The following is a 22,726-nucleotide window of genomic DNA, read 5'->3' on the forward strand; positions in this document are numbered from 1 at the left end:
AGACGGATTTTTTTGAGTTCCCAGCATTGTTCTCATAGAAACATTTGTTCATTTTGACGGGCTCATTTCATTTGACGGTTTCAAGGATAACGGTGTTTACCAATGAGTTTCTAAAATACAGAATATCATTGGTGTTTACACTAACATCTTGTAAATAAATAATAATTGAAAGGATTCAAATAAATTGACATAATATTATGAATAGCCATTTTTATTAATTTCGAAAATCTTAACATTATTTTTACATGAGAAAAATTTAATATTTCTTATTTTATTTATTCTATGTCAATGATTAAAAATAATAATAATTAATAAGCAAAATTAGATAAAGCTTAATAAACTTATAGTGAATAAAAATATTAAATATTTACAAAAACAAGGAGTGATAGAAACATATTTAACTCTAAAAATAACAAAAAATGTGGCCTTCGTAAGCATTTATAATAAATTTTGTAACACTAAAAGCCTTAACAAAAATTCTTACAGTCAACTTTTATCTTACATAAACATAAGTAGAAATATTTCGCGTTTCGCTTTAGTGGATGAGTACAAGGCGAAATTCGTTAATGTATATTATGCTAATTAGATTATCAGCTGTTAAAATATACACAGAAACACATATCCATTTATTCTATTTGCAGACATTTAAATACAGTACAACATATTTAAGTTTGATCGACATGTTTTCACTCTATGCATAATTAAAATCAGAACCAGTACACTACCTTAATAATTAATATTCATTATAATAGTTTATATTGTTTCTTTATTTTTAATCACAAAGTTAAACAGCACAGAATTAAAGGGACTCATGTATGGCGATCACAGGTAAATTAATCAATACTTAAGGACGAAACTAGTGGATGATGATAATATACTTTAAACTTTTGTCTGTCATTTTTTATATATTTTCACAAATCTTCAAAAATTGGATTCAATATAAATTATAATTTCTATAACAATCGATACAGTCACATTTATAAAACGTCCTCTCATCGTTGGGAGGAAAAATCCTATATTAAAGCCATGAGTGTCTGTTCAAAGCGTCGTATGGTTGCCTGACGCCGAGCGAGGCCGGGGCGTACGCCTGGGGATAAAGACTCATTATTTGCGCGCCAGTTTGACGCTGCAGCTCCTCCTGGTAGCGCAGATATTGCTGATACAGTGGCGAAGATGTTTCTGTGCCCACAAACGGATAACCCGCGCGAACTTGCGAATGGCCAAGGAAAGGAAATGTACCCGCCGCTGCGTGGTTGCTGTTCTGGTGCGCAGGCTTCGCAAGTTTCTCCGCGTTAGCTTCACTGTTCCTCTGATGTGCCACAGCAGCCGCCATATAGTTCGCTGCCATGAGTTGATTGGTGCTGTTCCTGAAGTCGTCAATAGTAAACCCTCCGTTGTCCCCATACATGCCGCTCAACGCCATGTTGCTCGTGGTACCGAAATTGAACGGACTGGACTGCATCATGTTCGCCTTTACTGAGGTTAAAACATCGTTATTACTGACGGTGTTGAGATACTGGGTACCGATAACTTGGGCCTGTTTTGTTTCTGATGGTTTCTTTCGCCTGTTCTTCTTTTGGTCCAGTGGCGCGTTAGAAGCAGTTGAAGGAGATTTGTAAGCGTTGTTATCTTTACTCGTGGCGATCGGTGCCTGAGAGTATGTGCCGGCCGAAGTGCTCGTGGCGTGGGCGTCGGTCGCCGCTATACCCTTGTTAAACATTTGAGCCATTGAAAATGTTTTATCGTGATACAACGACGAAGATCCGGCTGCGAAGCTCGACAAGTATCTTTCGTCGTTTGTAAACCTTTCTAGCATTTGTGGTATGCCCGACAAGTTCCTCAAAGATTCGATAGGTATCGATGAATGTGAAGTATACGGCGTCTTGTACGGTAGAGATGACGACACTAGCGGGTGATTTTGCACTAATTTATCAGATTTTTGTGACTTGGACAAGCTTTCCATATTTTTGGCGATGGTTTCAGCTTCGCTCATAGTTGATACATCATTTTTCAGAAGGCTCCGAGGATTGGGTATCCTTAGCTCGGCAGAGAGATTGTGTTGAGGATCTTGTGTTCTCGAAGTATTCGTTCTCGGAATGCTATTATAATTGCTGTACTGCTGTTGAATGCTCTTATTGTAGTTGAGCGCAGCTTGATTCGTTATGGAATCGGATCTTAATTTTTCGTCATTGATGCCACTATATGCCGACGAATAGTCCGAAGGTAGTGTTTCTGGTTTACGTGTTTGATTCGTCATTTTCCAGTTGCCATAGTCTATAGCTGGCGAAGATGTGGTGTTGCACGAATATAATTTCTTATTCGCCAATTCGATGTCGTTTAGCGAAAAAGTACTGATTTGTTGGCTGGCGAGACTTTCATATTGATTTTGGTGTGCGTGAGCGATGTTGTGGTTTATAGTGACATCCACGGGTGCTCGTTCATGTGAATGAGCTGGTGTAGTATTGTTTAAGCAAACAGCTGGCTTGTTGAGTGGCTTCGACATCGACATTTGTTGGTTATGAATGCCGAGATTTATAGCGATAGCTTCAATTTCGTATCCCTTCTGTTGAGGATTTGCATTGGTCTTGTGTTCCCTATTAGAATAGTCAACTTCTGTGCGCTCTATATTATGCCGTCTGCTCTCCTCCATGTAACCCATATTAATCATATCAATATTGTTTTTTTTGACAGCGGATTTTGTTGTATGAGAATCCCTTTTGTCATTGATCACTGGCTCGCTGTTATTGTAGAGCTCTCTGTCACGGTGTTGACGCTCATTAAAATCATTAGATGCCTTCTCCCTTGTATTGTTCAATTTACCCAATTCCGATTTTTCACTTAGAGCTAGAGCGATATCATCAACAGATGTAGAAGACATTGTTTGTGATGAATGCAATGCCTGGGTCGTTTTGGGATATTCGTTCCTGACCTTTCCGGTAGCCAAATCATCTTTATCGTGTAGATTTTTAGATGAATCTGGTTGCTCCGGTTCATAAGTTCTCTTTTTAACTGGGAATAACGACGTTTTTGGCTCTGGTGATATCTGAGTAGTATTAGGTTGTTGGACGGACGGAGTATTCGGCCGAGGTGATATCTGAGGTTGTGAATAGTTGGTTTGACTATTTGGATAAGGTGAGGGTATGGGTGAGTATGGTCCGTGGTTTGGACTTGAGATTGGACTCGAGAGACTTGGATTTGAGTTAGGTCCCAATGACGTATAGTCATCGTGTACGCGTACCAATTTATTAGCCACTGGTGCTTTGGACGTATCATAGTACGGGGGCGCATTTTGGCCGTAGGTGGGCAAGGGACTTTTGTTGTGGTCTACAAAATAGTTGGGAGTCGCTGACCCTGTTGCACTGTTCGTTGCGTATACGTGTTGGGAATACGGGGAATACGGCGATTGTGGCGCTTCACGCGGACTGCAGCTCTTATCTGGACTACTTTTCAACGATGTCGTGTCCTGGTAAAACCCTGCTCGCACTGTTCCGTTAATTATGGGATATGTTATTTTCTGGAAATCGTCTGTTCTAGGTGAGGCTGGAGAACGAAGAAGCGGTGAGTTATGTGACATCTGGTGTCTCGGCGAATCTAAATCTTGACTGAACGACGATCTTTCTGATATTGAGCTGCCTGTGCTAGTTCTACGTTGTCTCGGTGTAACGGCTACACTTAAATGAGGACTGTCGTCGCTATCTGGTAGAGGCGAATTGGGATCATTAGGCGAATCATATTTTGCTGCAGTATTTTTAGGACTTGCTATTTTTGCAACTGCATCAATATTGGTGTTCTCAGCGGGTTTCTCCTCTGGCTCTCTCTCTTTTTCAGTTTTCTTTTTAGCTGTTGTGGTTGTAGTGGTCGTCTTAGGAGCGCCAAAAGCTTTAAACCATGCACTTAAGTTAGGTGTCGCTTTTTCTTGACTCGGTTTCATAATTATTTGCGGTTCAGTTTCTACTTCAGCATCTTTCTTAGCAGGTGCTGCTGCTTGCACTTCTACTTCCTTTTTCTCTGTAGGTTTCTCTTCGACGTCCTTACTCTCTTTATCTATTTCCGTAGTCTTAGTGTCTTCATTTTCTGCCTCACTCTTAGCATCTTCGTTTCCAAAATTGTGGTCGTTCCCGAGAGTGAATTCTACGGTTGGTAAAACAGAACCTAAACTGAGTTTAGGACTGGACTCTTCCTTGAATGAATCGCGAGTTTTCGTCGATGTGCTCGGGGATGATGCTACCTCTTCAAATTTCTCATTGCCTTTGTTACTGATATTTGTCAACAAATTACCTTTACTTTTACCCGGCTGCAATCTATCGATTGTTCTTTGTATTTCTCTCCTTTTAATTATTTTAGGTTCTCTCGATGATGGCCTTTTGCGTCCATCCCGCCGCATATGCATTGGCTTCTCATTTTGCGAGAATTCATCGTCTAAACGACTGTTGTCATGTTCTTCAGTAGAAATTGTTTGTGCAGGACTGTCACAAGGTGAACTAAGAGCCGAACCCTTTGGAGCATCATCTAACCACTTGCTTATGTCTTTTACGGCTTGTTCGAGAGCTTTTGAAGCAGAAACACTTTTGGCGCAACTTCTCTTCGATCTTCTGGTTCCAGGTTTTGTTTTTATACTTTCGGTTTCAGTAGTATCATTGTCCGAAAAATCTTCGTCTTCTTTGTCAGATTCTTTAGCAGATTTGACAGGTTTTTCTGCAGATCCACCAGTAAAAGGGTTGTTGTAAATTGCTGAATCTTTATACTTTATATTTTTAGCTTTTAGTTTTTCTATGGTTTCTCGAAGCTTTTTATTTTTGTCTTTATCTGGTACATTTATATTTTGTTTATGACTGTCAATTTTCTGTTTAAAATCAAACAACGAGTCCCAGGCTTCTTTTGTTGTATGGCGTCTTCTTTCTTTTATCTTGTCAAACTTGTCTTTAAGAAAATCTGGATCTGAGAGCTGCTCATTTTGTTCAGATTTATCTAGTTCTGTTGGTGACGGTGATGGAGTGTGGATGGAAGGCAATGGGCTGGCACTCCTACTCCTATTAGAACTTTCCAATGACTCCTGTGAGGCGCTTCGTTTGAGTTCATCTGGAAGATCATTATCATGATGTTTACTTTTCCTTTTCTTTTGTTTTGACTTCTTACCCTCCCTGTCTTTGTCCTTACCATGTTTCTGCCTCTTACTGTGTTTTCTCTCATGGTTGGACTTATGAGAATTCTTCTTATGATTTTTCGAATGTTTTCCATGACGATGATGACCTCTTCTTTTCTTCTTGATTTTGTCGTGTTTTTTGTGAGATTCTTTTCTCTTTTTAGCGTCTCCTTCATTGTCATCTTCTTCATCATCGTTTTCTTGATTATTTTCTTGCATCGAAGAACTCGATTTTGGCTCATCTGAAAATAAATTACGTTATAATGTTTATAAAACAAAACCATAAATGCAAAAATAAAGAAAAATGATTTCTTATGTTAATTAATGACATTATTTATATTAATTTACAAACTTACTGTGATCAGAATGAGATTTAGTTTTCTTGCGTTTATGTCGTACTGGAGATTCGCTTAATTTTAGCTTATGTTTTCGTGACGGTGTAGGGATTTGATATTCAACTGCTATTTCCTCATCCGATGAAGATACTCGGTGTATGTATTTTTCAGTAAGTCGGTCAAATGCTGCCTGAAGATTGTCAACCATCGTAGTGTATTCTGAAAAATAGCACATGCATGTTCAAAAGATGTTATAAATAGTAAGTATTGTACTACATCACGTTGATATTGGACAAATCTTGATAAAGACAGAACTTAAATAAAAGTCTATTAAATAAATTACTAACCATTATCCTGTCCATTGTATAGTCGGCAATTATTTACAATAAGCTTGAAATCTGCTTTGAACATTGAGAAGTCTGAGTAATATCCATTGTCTAGTCGCTCCTCCATTTTTCGTAAGTCCATAGGTCGTCGTATAACAGCATAGTAGTTAGGAGCATATTCTTCCTCCACTGGGTCCATGAAAGGCCAAGCATCCTCATGAGCAGTAAGCTGTTCGAGCACTTTATACATGTCCGTTTGTATATCCTCTTCAGTTTGGCTGAAACTAGTATCAATATTTTAGTATTTAGATTGAAATAAATTAACAAGTATAAAAATAACTAAACTTCTTTCAAAACACTATCAAAGAAATTTATTCACAGGCAGATGAACTACTCACTCACTCAATTACTTTAATACGACAATCAAAATTGTCGTATTAAAAGCCAAGATCAATGTATCACAACTCACAACCTACATGGACTTTAACATAACCAGAGTAATCAGGGCGAGCGAAGCGAGCCCTAGTATATCCCACAACCTGTACATTTTGTGGTACACTTTACGGAAAAACGCCTATTGATTACATAGTAATTTTTATGTAGATGTGTTATCATCAGTCAGTCAAAGTGTGACGACGCGAGCCCTCACAAAGCTCGGCTTTTACCTATAGTTTGTGCGTTCTAAGATGATATGGGTGACAGTTTTCATGTTCCTTGCTATGGGTTTTTTTTACAAGAAAACAAAAAAAAAATCAAAATGTAATAAATTATATTCCATCTACAAAAACAAATGTTTCCTATTATTGTAAATGAATAAAAATGAACAGATGCTAAATGCTAACTTATTAATAAAAATTATAAATATTAACTGTGAAATAGGCGTATAAAATTATTGTTACGAAAACATTTAAAAAAGTCATATGCATGAAACGGAACTTATATCAATAGAGATTGACTCTGTTGAATCGAAATCAAATCGATAAAAAAGGGCGGCCATCTTAAATCGCCGGCACCACTGAAATGTCAGTACGAAATCGATAATTTCGATTGCAATTCCTTTACGAAGTGATTCGATATTTTTAAATTATCGATAAATTTTTGTTAGGTAACTTCCCTACTATTGTCAATTATAATTTGTCACGCATCATAAAACATAAAACGCACAAACTATAGTTAACATAGGCCCACTTCTCTATGAATCAATTTGAAATTTCTCTGTTAAGTAGATTATAATATACATTGCATCCATGGCAGTAGAACTTACATTTGTGATGTTTTAAGCTTTTTTCTTGTGCTGTTAGTGGGCTCTACCGTGTCCGGTATCACTATTTGTCCCGTGGCAGCTGCTAGGGAGTTATTAGTTTTTCTTCCTGTCCGTACGACTGGTTCTGGCGGTGGTTCCCCTTTGTGCGTGCTTGAGGAGTTTTTTGACCGCTTCTCGGTGGATTTCGTCGGTTTAGCTGCTTTCTGCGGCATCTCGTCCTGCTCGCTGTTAGAACTTTCCGAATCTGAAGATGATGATTTAGTTCTGGAAAATATATTGAAAATTATTAAATAAGTACTATTATATACTGTGTTTTGTATATGAAGCGAATTTTTGAACATACCAGATAGTGACACAACATTGTGCACATAATATTATATCTGTAGTATCTGTATACGCAGTATACACCTTTACGTTTGTAAAGGGTTATAATAAAGTATTTTAATTTTATTTCTCTTATGCCAAACATTTTCGCTTACTATGGAAATCAACTGAGTAAGAGCCTGTCCACACGGCGCGTTGCGTCAGCGTTGCGTCCACGTAGCGCTGTCGTTGCGTAGTTTGCGTTGTTTTATATACAAATAAAATAACCAAGGTGTTACACATGACGGACAGCAGCTCCCGAGACGATGCGGGGTGTTGACGTTAAGACTGCTTCGTAATAACGCTGTGCTGACGCAGCGCCCGTGTGGACAGGCTCTTAGTGTTGCCGCACACGGGCCACAGCCCACACGCGACAGCCACAAACGCCGTTTTAAGCTAGTCTATTGGTCGTAAAGTGAATCGTTGTAGCATGTGGCGGCCACCGGCGTTATAAAAATGTATGAAAACTACAGAAAATATGTCGGTAGCGGCGTTTTGTGGTTGTGGCCGGTGTGTGCGGGAGCCCTTAGGGTCAGCGCAAGCAGAGCAGGCGCAACGGACGATTTTTAACGCACTTGAAAATAAACTTTAAAATTATTAAAGTGCATAAATGCTTGAATCTTACAAAAAATGCAACAAGAAACTGGCCAAGTGCGTATCGAGCCACGCGCAATATAGGTTTCCGTAGTTCCGCTAGTTTTATGGGTTCCGTACCCAAAGGGTAAAAACGGGACCCTATTACTAAGACTTCGTTGTCTGTCTGTCTGTCTCCAGGCTGTAACTCAATAATTACGGTAATAGCTAGAGAGTTGAAATTTTCACAGATTATGTATAGTTGTTGCCGCTATAACAACAAATACTAAACACAAAATAAAATTTATATTTAAGGGGAGCTCCCATACAGCAAACGTGATTTTTTTGGCTTTTATTGCGCTATATCAATAACTAGCTGTTGCCCGCGACTTCATCCGCGTTAACATAGTATAATGACAAAGATGGATAGTTTTCTCCTTTTTGTTTTTGTGGTTCCTTATACAAAGGGTAAAAACGGACCCTATTTAAGCAAACGTCAAACGCAAACGTCAATAAACTTTCATGTTTCTAAGTCAAGAAATGACGGACTTTCATTGAAACTTTCTACCCAAATTTCACCCCCTTGGGGGTAGAATTACCAGAAACACTTAAAAACGTATCCATTCATTTTTAATCAGTAGCACAAAAATAAAGTTTCATGTTTCTAACTCAAGAAATGACGGACTATCATTCAAACTTTCAACTCCAATTTCACCCCCTTGGGGGTAGAATTTCTAAAAACGCTTAAATACCTATCCATTCATTTTTAATCAGCAGTCCAAAAATAAACTTTCATGTTTCTAACTTAAGAAATGACGGACTTTCATTTAAACTTTCAACCCCTATTTCACCCCCTTGGGGGTAGAATTTTCAGAAACGCTTAAACACGTATCCAATCATTTTTAATCAGTAACCCAAACATAAAATTTCATGTTTCTAACTCAAGAAATAACGGAGTTTCATTCAAACTTTCAACCCCAATTTTAACCCCCTTGGGGGTAGAATTTAATCAGTAACCCAAAAATAAAGTTTCATGTTTCTAACTCAAGAAATGACGGACTTTCATTAAAACTTTCAACCCTTATTTCACCCCCTTCGGGGTAAAATTTTCAAAATTCCTTCCTTAGTGGGTGTCTACTTAATAAAACAACCCTACTCACCAAATTTCGTGGCTGTGACTTTTACAGTTTTTGCTCAGCGATGATGAATCAGTCAGTCAGTCAGTCAGGACATGTAATTTTATAAGTATAGATGGCAACAGGTATGTACTTCATTTTTTCTCAAAGTCCTTAGTAATTATATGTGTTCTTTTAATATTTAATAATAATATTCAAATAAAATAAAAAATTAAGGGGGGCTCCCATACAAAAAACACAATTTTGGACCTGATTCTGGTGTTCTATATTGGTACGGAACCCTTCACGCGCGAGTCCGACTCGCACTTGGCGGATTAATGATAATATTTTTGTATGGTCAATAAATGTACATTTATAACATGTTTTACAATTTACACTACTAACAATATCATCTCAGTTACGATAACATTTCAAACTTTCGCGTTGCATTATAATTAAACTTTTTAATAAAAGCATTACTACTTAAATAAGTCGCGTTAAGTCCCGATTAAAAAGTTTAATCATCTCAGTTACGTTCGCAGGAATTTGAACAAAAAGTTTCTTTATACTTCTCCGAATACATTTTTTTATTACTCAATAATTTATGAAGTCTTTTAATGCTCCCGTGAATTTTTTCACATTTCCAGAAGCAACCGTTTAGCTGGTGGAAGAGACACACTGGACTCTATTTTTTCCACTTTAAAACTTCATATTTCACAAATGGATCCCTAAATCGAAAAATGAATTTTGAATACTTGTAATATTTCTAAAAAAACTATCCAATGACACGGTGGGGTGGATGCGAAAAAAAAAACATTCCCCCTTGATGTGCAGGGGAGGTACCATATTTTTTTTTTTTAAGATTTTGTATACTAGCTAACCCAGCAAACGTTGTTTTCCATATACATTTTCCTGGCAAGTTAAAAACGTGTACAACTCTGTATTACTCTGCACAAAATGTTTTCTGTCATAATCAAACAAATTATTTAATGATTTTTTGTTTCAATATTTCCTTGTTGACTACGGAACCCTAAATAATTTCAGCCAAGTGCGAGTTGGACTCCCGCACGAAGGGTTCTGTACCACTATATAGCAAAAATATGATAAATATCATAGACATAATATAATGCTAAAGACCAACAAAGAGTGCGAGAGAGAAGAAAATCCTTTATGGAATTATAACAAGATGAAAAGAGAGAGGCAGTCTAATGAAAATTGTAACAACTTTTATTTGACAGGTCGTCAAAAGTCGTCAATCGTTTTTATGCCCTTTCGGTATTTGCAATTTATTATTTAAATCGTATGTTATTTTCAACAAATACTATTATATATAACAATAATAACTTGTGCTGTAAGTGATTGCAGTGTAAATCATAGGAATAATCCTGAAAAATATACATTTCACCCGTAATTAATCTTCATATCCTAATTGCTACGATGTGTTTATTTTTGCTATATTCTGGTCTTTAGTTCTCTATTTCAAATAAAAATATTGTGAATCCTCCTTTTTACTTTCATATTTTGCGTAACTAAAGGTACTATTGTTCCTATATTACACAAATTTTGAAGAAAAATTTTTCATCAAAATTTCTTACATATATACGCTAGTGCTTGAATCAAATTTATCGATATGCTTATCGATATTTTACAATAACATAAATCTAAAATAAAAATCATTTACCTTTATATTTATCACCTTAAGCCCGGCCGCACATTATCCGAAATTTCTGATCAGAAAAATTCGGACGCCTGGCGGAACGCACTCTGTTCATACATTTTGTTGTAGACCCATCATACTAAAAGAATTTCTGACGTGTCAAAATGTATGAGCGGGGCGGGGCGTCCGAATTTTTGTGATCAGAAATTCGGAAAATGTGCGGCCGGACTAAAAAGGACATATTATCTTATTTTAACTAATATAATATAGTATAGTATAATATAGCTAATATAATATAACTACTATAATATAGAGTGACTCTAAAACTAGAGGAAGGTTTATATTTATATATCATAATCATTTGTTTTACAGATTCCCTCAAGATCCTCTAATAAGAGGAAAATGGCTGAAATTAATTGGGCGTGTTGGTTGGAATCCCAAGAAAAATTCAACAATATGTAGGCAAACATTTCATTGAAAATTTTTAAAGAAAAATTAGAATAAATACTAATTTGGTTAAAGGAGCTATCCCAACTTTATTTGTGCCAGTAAGTTTGACATACTGTTGCACTTGTTACTGAAGCAATTAATGCTTTTTAGTTCATTTAAGATTATACTTATATGAACTAAAAAGTATTAAATAATCCTTATTCTGTACTCAATCTTCATAATTTTGAAGTCGGTACCAGTCCTAAGTATATAAGTTGCTGTTATACCTATTCTGTCAGAGAACTGGCGATTAGGTTAGCTGGTACCGATTGCAAAATAATGAAGATTGAGAACAGAATTAATACTGAGTACAGAATAAGAATTATTTAATACTTTTTAGTTCATTTAAGTATAATATTACTATTGTCATTGCCTTGGAAGTCGGTTTTAATTTTTTGTTTAAAAATAATAATTTTACTCATTTTAGCTGTCCTTAACGTTTTCTATACTGTTGTGTAGTTGGTGTTTTAAAAAATCAAAATCAAAATTGCTTTATTTCTGAACAAATCTAAAATAAAATATATTTTCAGAATACATGGTGCCTACCACCGGTTCGGTAACTAAGCCGACGAGAAGAACCGGCGTAAGAAACTTGCACGCCCACTTTTTACCAAAAAAAGTGAGAAAAAAAATAATCTTTTAAAACAAAATTTACAATGCTGTAACTAAAAATTATACAATGTAAACATAGATAGATACATAATAATTGTAAATCATGTAGAAGTAGCCTTGCAAGCAGTCATTCAGCATTCTACTCCCAAGATGTGCCATCAATTATGAAATCATTTTGGCTTTGGCACAAAACGTTCTTTGACTACTTTTTTAAATTTATTAATCGAAAGATTTTGAACGTTTTCTGGGACCATATGTTCCCATTTGAATATCAAGGAGTCACTTCGATTTCTCATTGTTTCCATCACCTTTGTGAACATGATACCTACTCGGAACAATACAATGTACAGCAAAAGAAAAAATTTGAAAATCGGTTCATAAACGGCGGAGTAATCGTTGAACATACATAAAAATATATCCACAGGCGAACGTCTAGACTCCTCCTGTTTGGAAGTCGGTTCAAAATAATTGTAATAAAATATTATTATATTTTATAATATGTATTTAATTTAAGAATAAAATATAATATACTATGTGTGTTGTTTACTTTCAACGTTTACTTTCAATGTAAGGACTGATTTACCAGATAGATTTTACCTGAGTAATAAATAAGTAACTTTATAATGTGTTAAGTGTAAATTATTTACCCCTATAAGAACCTCATGTCATAACATATCCGACGATTGAAAAATCAATCCAAAAGAAAATGTGTATCTACTTTTCAATCGTCACCTTTTTTTGCCAATTAAAATTTATGATACCTAATTTGAAATACAAATCTATCAAAGTTGCATATTATTTATTTCTTATAGAAACTCAGGTAAAATAACTCGAACGGACTAAACTATCGATAGCAAAATACTATATTATCGATAGTAAAATATACATCACTAGCACACGCACACATTGACAGATCAAAAATGGTCACGCATTTTCGAGTTGTCAGGTGGTCTTTACGACAGTATATATTATGTCTATGATAAATATTGTGCTGTTTGTATGCAGGGAGCCCCCTGAATTATTTAATTTATTATAATTTTATGATTTATTAAAGTATAATTTATACAACTGAGTATTTTGTGATGTGTTGCCATTAATAATATCGAGCAAAAAATACTAAAAAAATCGCGTTTGTTGTATGGGAGCTAAAACCCCTTAAATATTTCATTTATTTTGTTTTTAGTATTTCTTGTTATAGCGGCAACAGATGTACACAATCTCTGAAAATTTCAACTCTCTAGCTAATTTCAGAAGTCTAGCTATAGCGGATCTTGAGGTACAGGCTGGAGACAGACAGACAGACAGACAGACAGACAGACAGACAGACAGACGGACAGACAGACGAACAGACAGACGGATAGACAGACGGAGATAAAGACGGACAGACAGACGGACAGACATCGAAGTCGTTAGTAATACTGTCCCGTTTTTACCCTTTGGGTATGGAACCTCATACATTATTATCTGTCAAACTGCTCATTGATTGAATTGAAGCTTTATTTTCACTCGACACTAGCAGAATGATGCAACCTTGCATCTTTGGGTGCCATTAAATAAGAAGAAGAGGAAGAATTAGAGCCATACCTCAACGGGATGTTACGTTACTATGGCAACGTCTGGCGCCTCTACGTCGCCGCAAAGCGGTGTTTTTAAACTTAAATAAATAAGTGTCGCTAGCTTCGTGTCGCTAGCTGCGGAGGGTATTTCATAGAAATACAATATATACAAACCAGTAGTGTCGTTGCGACACGTCGTCTGCGGTTGCTTCATGTTGCCCGCTGCCAGTTTTTGCACCTTTACTTTAAAAAAACACCGCTTTGCGGCGACGTACAGACGCCAGATGTTGCCATAGTACCGTCATTGGCCACGTCGCTAAGGCATCCCCCGGTGAGGTATGGCTCTAATTTTTCTTCTTCTTCTTTAATGGCACCCAAAGGGAAATAATTCACCGGGACGCCATCGCGACGTAGCCAGTGACATTACCATATCATCTCTACGTCGTTGCAAAGCGCTGTTTTTAAATGTATCTTTAAGAAAAACAGCGCTTTGCGGCGGCGCTTTGTGTAGAGACGCCAGATGTTGCTCGGACGTTGTCATGGTAACATCACTGGCTACGTCGCGTTGGCTTCCCAGTGAGTTATAGCCCTTACAGTTAAGTAATTAATATTTATCTCAAAGTGCGGCAGTTAGACTGAGAATTTTTATTTTTACTTCCAAGTAATTTCATACCGCAGTAAATCGCGTCGTCTCGCTCTTTTCTCTCTTGCAGCTGAGGAAGTTTCTTTGCTGTCTTCGTCCTTAGAATCATAAACGCTGCTTTTGACTTCTTCTTCTTCCTTCTGTTTAATTTTCTGTAACACTCTACTTGATGTTCGCCGTGGTGCTAGCTCTAACAACCTTAATAGAAAGAAAAATAAAACATTATTTCCTATACAACTTTTATATACTATAATACTTCTTTTTGTATATGTATCTATCTATACTATAATATAAAGCTGAAGAGTTTGTTTCTTTGAACACGCTAATCTCCGGAACTACTGGTCCAATTTGAAAAATTCTTCCAGTGATAGGTAGCTCATTTATCGAGGAAGGCTATAGGCCAGGGGTTCCCAAACTGTGCGCCGCGACAATATACAAAGCAGGCAAATGATAAAAAATTTGTTTATTATTTTTTAATTGATTAACCTAACTATAATTATTAAAGGTGTTTATTTATGTATATTTTTGTAATAGCTAGGCAGACTAGGGCGCTGTGAAAAAATATTGACTTGTAAGTGTGCCGCAGGCTGAAAAAGATTGGGAACCCCTGCTATAGGCTATATTACATTATCACGCTAAGAAAGAAACAGAGGAAAATGTGGATAAAACAGGAAATATCACATACATATGGGTCGAATTGATAACCTCCATCGCGCGGAAACTTAAAATTATGGATAATTACAAGGATTAATCTGTACATAATATTGCAGGTAAAAATTACTACTTTCAACCAAAGTCATTTTGGTAGATTAAATTTGCTTCAAAATACAATAACCTTCTAATTCTATTAAGAAGTATTACTTTTTAATCCACATTGTATAAAATTGTGGAAAATATTAAAAACTTTACCACTACAAAAATTACAATTGCATTGCATATATATCATTTGACTTTTTTTTGCATTGAACAACATTAAACATAATTTTTAAAACACTATTATAATATTTTTAGGATTTATCAGGATATTTATTAATTATTAATCTATACACATGTATACACATAAAAATAAAATTGGAGTGTCTGTTTGTAATATTGAAAGAACCGTTTTTTACTACATGCATATGAATGTATATGCGCTACATACACCAAAACAACATTTTTTACAATTTTTGTCTGTATGTCTGTCTGTTTGTTTGTTACAGCTAATCTCCGAAATGGCTGGAGCTATTTTGACGGGATTTTTTTTGGCAGATAGCTGATATAGTAAGGAATAACTTAGGCTACTTTTTAACCGACTTCCGAAAAGGACGATGATATATTTTACTTTTTTGTATGCAGTTTACGCAGACGAAGTCGCGGGCAACAGCTAGTTAATTTATATAAATTAATTAATATTTATATATTAATATGTCATGCATAATTTCAAAGCTCTAATAATTGAGTAATAGTTTCTTTAATCACTAACTACCATATAAGAACTTGCAACATTGCATTTATTTTATCTTAATTAGCCCGCAAGCTACCAAATATATAATATTTCAATTCGCAGGTGCAGTACCATATTTAAATCAGCTTCAAAGTGTTATTAGACTCTCTTTATCTCTGTTTCTAAATGGATCTCAATCACTTGCTCTCAATCAACTGCAATTGAATACAACAATTTGCAGATACTATGTTATATTGTCAAAAAAAATTTGAAGAAATATCATAATTTATTTCCGACACAGTGAAAATGAAAATAATACAAATTTAAATAAACAACACACACAGCTTTCGGTATTGTATAGGCGGGTAATAACAATTATTAGTTTATGTCATGAACTTTTTATTTATGTAAAAAAAATATAAAGTAAAGCAATTATTGCATTAGTTCAACACATTAACAAAGTAAAAAATTGCAGGTGCATAGACATTAATAAGTAATATTAATTATGTTAAAAGTTAATTGGAAAGGTATTTTTTCAATATTAAGCTGTAATTGACATTGTTGCAAATTTTAAATAAAATTATAAAACCATTATGCGCTAAGCATGTCACGTAAAGTTATTTAAAGAAAAAAATAAATGAAAATCTTACCTTTTTCTTTGTAATCTTTCCTTTTCCTGAAACAGTCTCGGTATTTCCGGTAGAAAGTTCTGCGATAATGACCGATACAATTCCTTTTCCACTTTACTTGATGCTTTACGAAACTTGTCTGTCAGGTGTGTCCAATCCTCTTCCGTAAAGCAAACCACCTGCCACACTCGCTCCGTCTCATCGTCATCCAACCAGTCATCGCCGTAGAACCAGCCCCGTTTCCGACTCTCCTTTTTCCTCTTTTTATTCTTAGCTTTGGGCTTCTTAATTATATCCTCTCTATACAATCTGGTGCCATAAAAATACCAATATGCTGAGTCGTTGTCATCCCACCTAAAATAAGTTGTCCATTAAAAAATATATATATAATATGTACTTGAAATCAAATTGTATGTAAAATACACTCAGAATTTACAACATACCCTAAAGGTTCCACTCTCAAGCTTTCAGCTTCAAGGTTCTTGAATAAATCAAAAACATCATCAGCATCAAGTCGAAAATCACATAGTGCATACAAAATTTCAACTTTAGTCCGGAGAGGGAGGAATTGGAAGTCAATGTCAGTATTGAAGGGGTTGTATCGGCCTGTTTCTTGACATTTTTGTCGAAATAGCCGCCTCAAATACATCTGCAAAATTACATCAAAACACACTGCTGATATACAATGTCCAATATGCCACATCAGAGTTAAACCTAAGTCATTCGTACCAACCTGATAGTTGAATGCTGAGATATCATTGTTGCCCAGGCAGCCATTCAACAGTCTAACGATTAATTCCGTCAAGAGGGAATTGCCTGATTCCTCTGTGCCATCTGTTAAAAGTGCTTCCTCTAATTCCTACAATACAACAACGTAACATATTAACAAATATACCCACGACGGCAACTCATCATTTTGTAAAATAGACGATCCCAATTTACTCACTTCAATGTCAAAATCCAAGAGATTGAACGCAGTTCTGAACAGGGAACAAAAGTAAGCGATGCTGGGCACTTCCCACCATGACTGAATATCCAAAAACCGTGAGAAATTCATTCAGGCATCACTTTAAAATATACTTTCTTAGAGAAAAACACCAACGATTGTCCGTTTATCTGAATCCTATTTCAATTGACCATAAAGATGGAAACATAACCTAAAAGTCCAAGCGTCCCCACAACTCACTCTTCGTTGTTCTTAACTTTTTATTTTTATTAATGTGTTACTTCAATAATTTATTATCAGTAATATCAAATAAAATTTTAAAATTATTTGTGTAAAACACGAATATGCGTTGTGTATAAGAACACAAACGCCATAACAGTTTACAAGTTGAACAAGTACCATACTCTAATATTTAAGATTTTGTTGTAAAGATTTATAGTAAATAATAATTACATGAAAAAATTACATTTTAATTAAAATTTCTTTTTAAATTACAATTATTTTAAAAACATGTTTATTTATAAATTATTATTAAAAAGTAAGTTAGAGATTTCGAGTAATACGGAAGCCTTTTTTAAACCTACACGCACCTTTTTACTCAGTTTTTTTTTCTATTTTGAATTTGGCATTTGGCCTAATTTTTTTGTGTTTTCGATAGAAACTGTTTTGTGTTTCACCAATGATATTCTACTTATACAGATATGTTACGTCCATACTATTTTCCGGCTTGAGTCTCTTCCGAACAATTTTCAAATTTAAAATTGCAAACATTGACAAATTTGACAGATAAGTGAAACAAAAGATACAAAAAACCATTTACATAAAAGAGATAGTTCAATTTTTAAACGTCGAATCGTATCGCTGTCTCTTTCTTCGCCTGAGAAGAAAATTCGATTTTTTCCAGATTGTTCGAAAAAATAATTGAAAATGTAAATAATCGATATTAAATGCAATCAAGACATGTGGTAAGAGATTCCATGTGCTTTGTTTACTTTCGAGTCATAATTGGTACATTTTCGATACACGCACGACATCATTTTCAATTTATTTAGGTAAGACAAGACGTGGCACGTAACACGTTCGTGACTGCGCTCGATGCGGACTAAACAACAGACGGCCCAATTGGGCTGTATTTGAATCTTCACAACGCGCGCGGTAGTAACATATCTGCTTTAAGTTTTTCATCATTGTGTTTCACGATACAGGAACAGTATAGCAATATTTAGGGATATGTCATATTTCTATACTGTGATACAGGAAATAATTTATACCTACCGAAAACGGGCTCCACACTCACGGCGCGAAAGCCCGCGTAGTCCGCGAACCGCGAGTCTAGAGAGTTTCGCGGCTTTCCCGTCCGGTGTCCGTTTTTTGGCCCGCGACAAAGGGCTCACGAAGCGCGAAAGCGAACATCATCTACACTCGCTTTTATTCGCAGTCGCACACAATGTCAGAGCAGTAGCAACCATGGGCGTACCCAGGTTCTGGGCCAGGGGGGGTGCAAATTACCCAGGTTCTGGGCCTTGGGCATGAGCATATCTCTGGAATCGCATGGTTGGCCATTATATCCTCACACACTATTATAGTACTAATTATTACTCACATTTTTGCATTTTTTTTATTACGGCACCATTTGCGATTTTTTTTCTAAAATTCATCAAAATTAAAAATATTTATTCTTTTTGTATTTTTTGCAAAAGTTTATGTTGTGGTTAAATGGGGTCTCTTTCATAATATTTTAAAACCATAGGATCACATAATTAACCAAGTACGAGTCAGACTCGCGCACGAAGGGTTCCGTACCATTATAGAGCAAAATTAGGCTATAAATGGTGTTTTTTCTATGAGAGTCCCACTTAATTTTATATTTTAGTGTAATATTATAATTAAATATTAAAGTACACATATAACTAAGGATTGTGTAAAACATTCATGAACCTATCTGTTGCCATTATTGATATATAAGAGCAAAAAAGGCCAAAATTCACGTTTGTTGTATGGGAGGCTCCCTTAAATATTAGATTTATTTTGTTTTTAGTATATTTTGTTTGTTGTAGCGAAAATAGATATTACATAATCTGCGTCCTGCGAATTTCAACTAGGTATTTAGCTATATTACACTCAAAGAGTAGATGATTAAGAAAGCTAAGTACAGTGTTATTGATCGTTTAAATTAATTATTACAGTTCCATACCCAAAGGGTAAAAACTGGACCCTATTACTGAGACTTCGTTGTCTATCCGTCTGTCTGTCTCCAGGCTGTAACTCAGGAACGGTAGCTAGATAGTTGAAATTTTCGTAGGACGCAGATTATGTAATATATATTTCCGTTACAACAACAAATACTGAAAAACCGGCCAAGTGCGTGTCGGGCCACGCGCAATATAGGGTTCCGTAGTACCCTAGTTTTTGAAAACTTTTGTATGTAGTAACACGTTATAAATGAACTTACAATTATAACGTGTTACTACATACTAACAACATCTTCTCAGTTACTTTCAAAGGAATTTGAACGAAAAGTTCCATTATACTTCGCCGAATACATTTTTTTTAGTTGATCGACTATTTCTCAATAACTTATGAAGTCTTTTTAGAACTTCTTTCTCTCTGAATTTTTTTACATTTACAGAATAAACCGTTTAGCTGGTAGAAGGGGAAGACACAGGACTTTTACGTTTTTGTCCACTTTAAAACTTTATATTTCACAAACGGATCCCTAAATCGGAAAATAATCTATGAATATTCATAATATTTTTTTAAAACCTATCCATACGATAGAGTGGACGTGAAAAAAAAATCTTCTCCCGCTTGATGTGTAGGGAAGGTACCATGACGAAAGGGACACGGCCGAACACACTGTGATGGTCTGTCCCTCATGGACAGGACAGCGTGCGACCTTCGTGGCCGCAATTGGACGGGACCTCTCGCTACCAGCTATCATTCGTGCAATGCTGAGTGGCGAGACCGCGTGGACGGCAGTTGACACCTTCGCCCAGGAGCTTATGGTTGCTAAGGAGGAGGCCGAAAGCAGCAGGGAAAGGGAGGCGGTCGACCCCTCGAGACGGCTAAGGCGGAGACGTGTGCGACGCCAGCACTATGATCCACCCTAGCCGGGGTACTCGTGGTGGCGGCGTGGGGACGCCGTCATCAAATTCGAGTCCCAGAGTGGGTCACGATGCACAAAACGCTCCGTGCATCGTGAATCGTGATATCAAACAAGCCCGAAGTGGGGCCTCTGTCGACCTGCGGGGCGAGAAGCGCCCCGAAATGACAAAGGTCGGACGGCCACTGACGGAGTTGCGGTGGGTGTGTCGTGCCCGTAGCTTCGTCTTGGGTGGCGAGAGGAGCGTCGCAGAGTTTTAGTGGGTAGGGTCACGGCACATACCATCTTCGCCGCGATGAGCCCCACATATCCGCAGCGGGAGTCCCCATCCTCTCCGTCGAATGCGTTAATGCATTTCTCTGCGTGAAAAAAAAAGGGAAGGTACCATAAAAAATATTTTTTTAAGGTTTCATATAGGTACTATTTTGTCGGCATCATTAATACAGTATAGTGCATTCATGCCAAGTGGCCGCGTGTGAATTTTCCGCTAGAGGCGCTAGTGTCGCGCGAGGTCCAAAAACGTCTATTTTGTATTTGTTTTAGCGGTTTTTGTGACATAAATTATTATTTATGCAATTTACCTGTTGAAAAGCGATCTTCTTCGTAAAATTATCCCAAAAAGTATTATTTAGCGATCAATGTAAATACTTTGAGATTGAAATTAAGAAAAAAAAGAATATTTTTGCTATTTGTTAAATAACCTTTAAATGGTTATTAAAAATAGCAAAAGTAAAGGAGATATTATTTAAATTTAATTAAATCAATAAATGGGATTCTAGATTATTGTAAAGTCGACTTTAATAGATATACTTCGGACCTTAGTCGACAGTTGCGCAATCTAATGAGCAAAAAAAACGGTAGCCCCCATTACAGCTTTGTAGGTCCTATAGTCTCTGAGCAAAACCGCGGATATACAGACAGACAGACGGACAGACAGACAGACGGACAGACAGACAGACGGACAAACAGACCGGATCATCACATCTGGGATGGACAGACTGAAACTATAAGGAATCCTTGTTGACTACAGAACCCTAAAAACAAAATAAAATTAATATTTAAGGGAGGCTCCGTATGGGAGACAATCGTCATTTTTTGGGCTTTTTTGCTCTTAGATATCAATAATGGCAACAGATAGGTTCTTGAATTTTTTACACAATCCTTAGTTATATGTGTACTTTAATATTTAACTATAATAATACACTAAAATATAAAATTAAGTGGGACTCTCATAGAAAAAACACAATTTATGGCCTAATTTTGCTTTATAATGGTACGGAACCCTTCGTGCGCGAGTCCGACTCGCACTTGGCCAATTATGTGATCCTATGGTATTAAAATATTATTAAAAAGACCTCATTAATTTAATCATAGCTTTTGCAACAAATACTAGAATAAATATTTTTAATTTTGATGAATTTTAGAAAAAAAATCGCAAATGGTGCCGTAATATAAAATATGCCAAAATGTGAGTAATAATTAGTACTATAATAGTGTGTGAGGATATAATGGCCAACCATGCGATTCCAGAGATATACTCATTTTTCCTGTCGGCTCCATACTCGTACAAAAATTTCTTTAAAAATTATAACCCCTTTATTATTACACGTAGTTGAGTCTTTTTACATTTTGTTATGTAATAACAACTAGGAGAATATATTTCAGCCTAAAAAAATGACATCTGGAAACTCAAGTTCCTATGTCTATGAAACTCGATTTTCGATCCACTGTGCGCGACCCCCCCTTTTGTTTTATGACGGTCGCCGGCTGCTGCCGCAGCACGCTCGCTTAGCTCGCTCGGCTCCCTCTGTGTTGTGGTCTAAGTTCTAACCTAACTACTTTTGGACTTTCTGGATTGTGTTTGTTTTTGTTTTGGCGGGGGGCTGCGCCCCCCTTTCGGGGGGGCTACAACCTCCGTAACCCGCTTCGGTATCCGTGGTCTTCTGTTAAGTTTTTATTAATTAATAAAATAAATAAATTAATAATGAAATGAAATGAAATACTGAATTTTTTTCTCTGCTGACCGAATGTATAATCTTGCCGACCGACGAAGTAATTATTCTGCCGAGTGACTGTTTATTTCGCAGATACATAATAAAACTCGCTGCCAGTTAAGTGTTTAAATTGCTGACCATTGTCATGATTAGTTACAGAACACGAATTGCAGTCTGATTTTACTTATTGCTAACAAAATCTTCGTATGCTGACAAAATGATTTATTAGCTGTTATTTCTTGCAAACCAAATTTTTAAATAGCAAACGAATGCAAACAACATCTTATTGACTAGACATTCATAATATTTCATATACCTACCAAAACAAAATGTTGAAAAGGGTTGTTTTGCGACGATATAATTATGTAATACGTTGGTCGCTGTGTGAATTATGATTTGATCTACAGTCTGTCAAGAAATTAAAAAGTAGCAACATCGTAGTGTCATCTCTTTTTTCTTAGATTGATTTGAAAGGGATGACACTACGATGTTGCCACTTTTTAATTTCTTCACTTTCTTGACAGACTGTACGTCTGATTCTAAAATAAGAAA

At 36.1% G+C, this 22,726-nt stretch overlaps 1 protein-coding gene across 1 annotated transcript; it reads right to left on the minus strand.

Moving 5' to 3' along the window:
- Positions 1-375: 375 nt before the first annotated feature.
- On the minus strand, positions 376-17,444 carry LOC121738574 (myb-like protein X). The gene is made up of 9 exons (XM_042130734.1): positions 17,078-17,444; positions 16,865-16,990; positions 16,575-16,780; positions 16,153-16,485; positions 14,107-14,274; positions 7,069-7,332; positions 5,826-6,088; positions 5,500-5,697; positions 376-5,385 (listed from the first exon to the last, which is right to left on the minus strand). Exons 1-9 carry the CDS (start codon positions 17,186-17,188, stop codon positions 1,019-1,021), a joined length of 6,036 nt encoding a protein of 2,011 aa, XP_041986668.1. The 5' UTR covers positions 17,189-17,444; the 3' UTR covers positions 376-1,018.
- Positions 17,445-22,726: the final 5,282 nt, after the last annotated feature.

Source organism: Aricia agestis, chromosome Z (assembly GCF_905147365.1).
Source record: "Aricia agestis chromosome Z, ilAriAges1.1, whole genome shotgun sequence".
Lineage (NCBI taxonomy): Eukaryota > Metazoa > Arthropoda > Insecta > Lepidoptera > Lycaenidae > Aricia > Aricia agestis.

Bases quoted from the DNA above. Each gene is read 5' to 3' on its own strand.
- LOC121738574 (XM_042130734.1), bottom strand. From the start codon at position 17,188: ATGAATTTCTCACGGTTTTTGGATATTCAGTCATGGTGGGAAGTGCCC. The intron at 7,333-14,106 runs GTATGAAATTAC...TATATTTTCCAG, and splicing joins AGACGACGCGATTTACTGCG to AACTAAATCATCATCTTCAG. The intron at 6,089-7,068 runs GTAAGTTCTACT...TATTGATACTAG, and splicing joins AAGCTTAAAACATCACAAAT to TTTCAGCCAAACTGAAGAGG.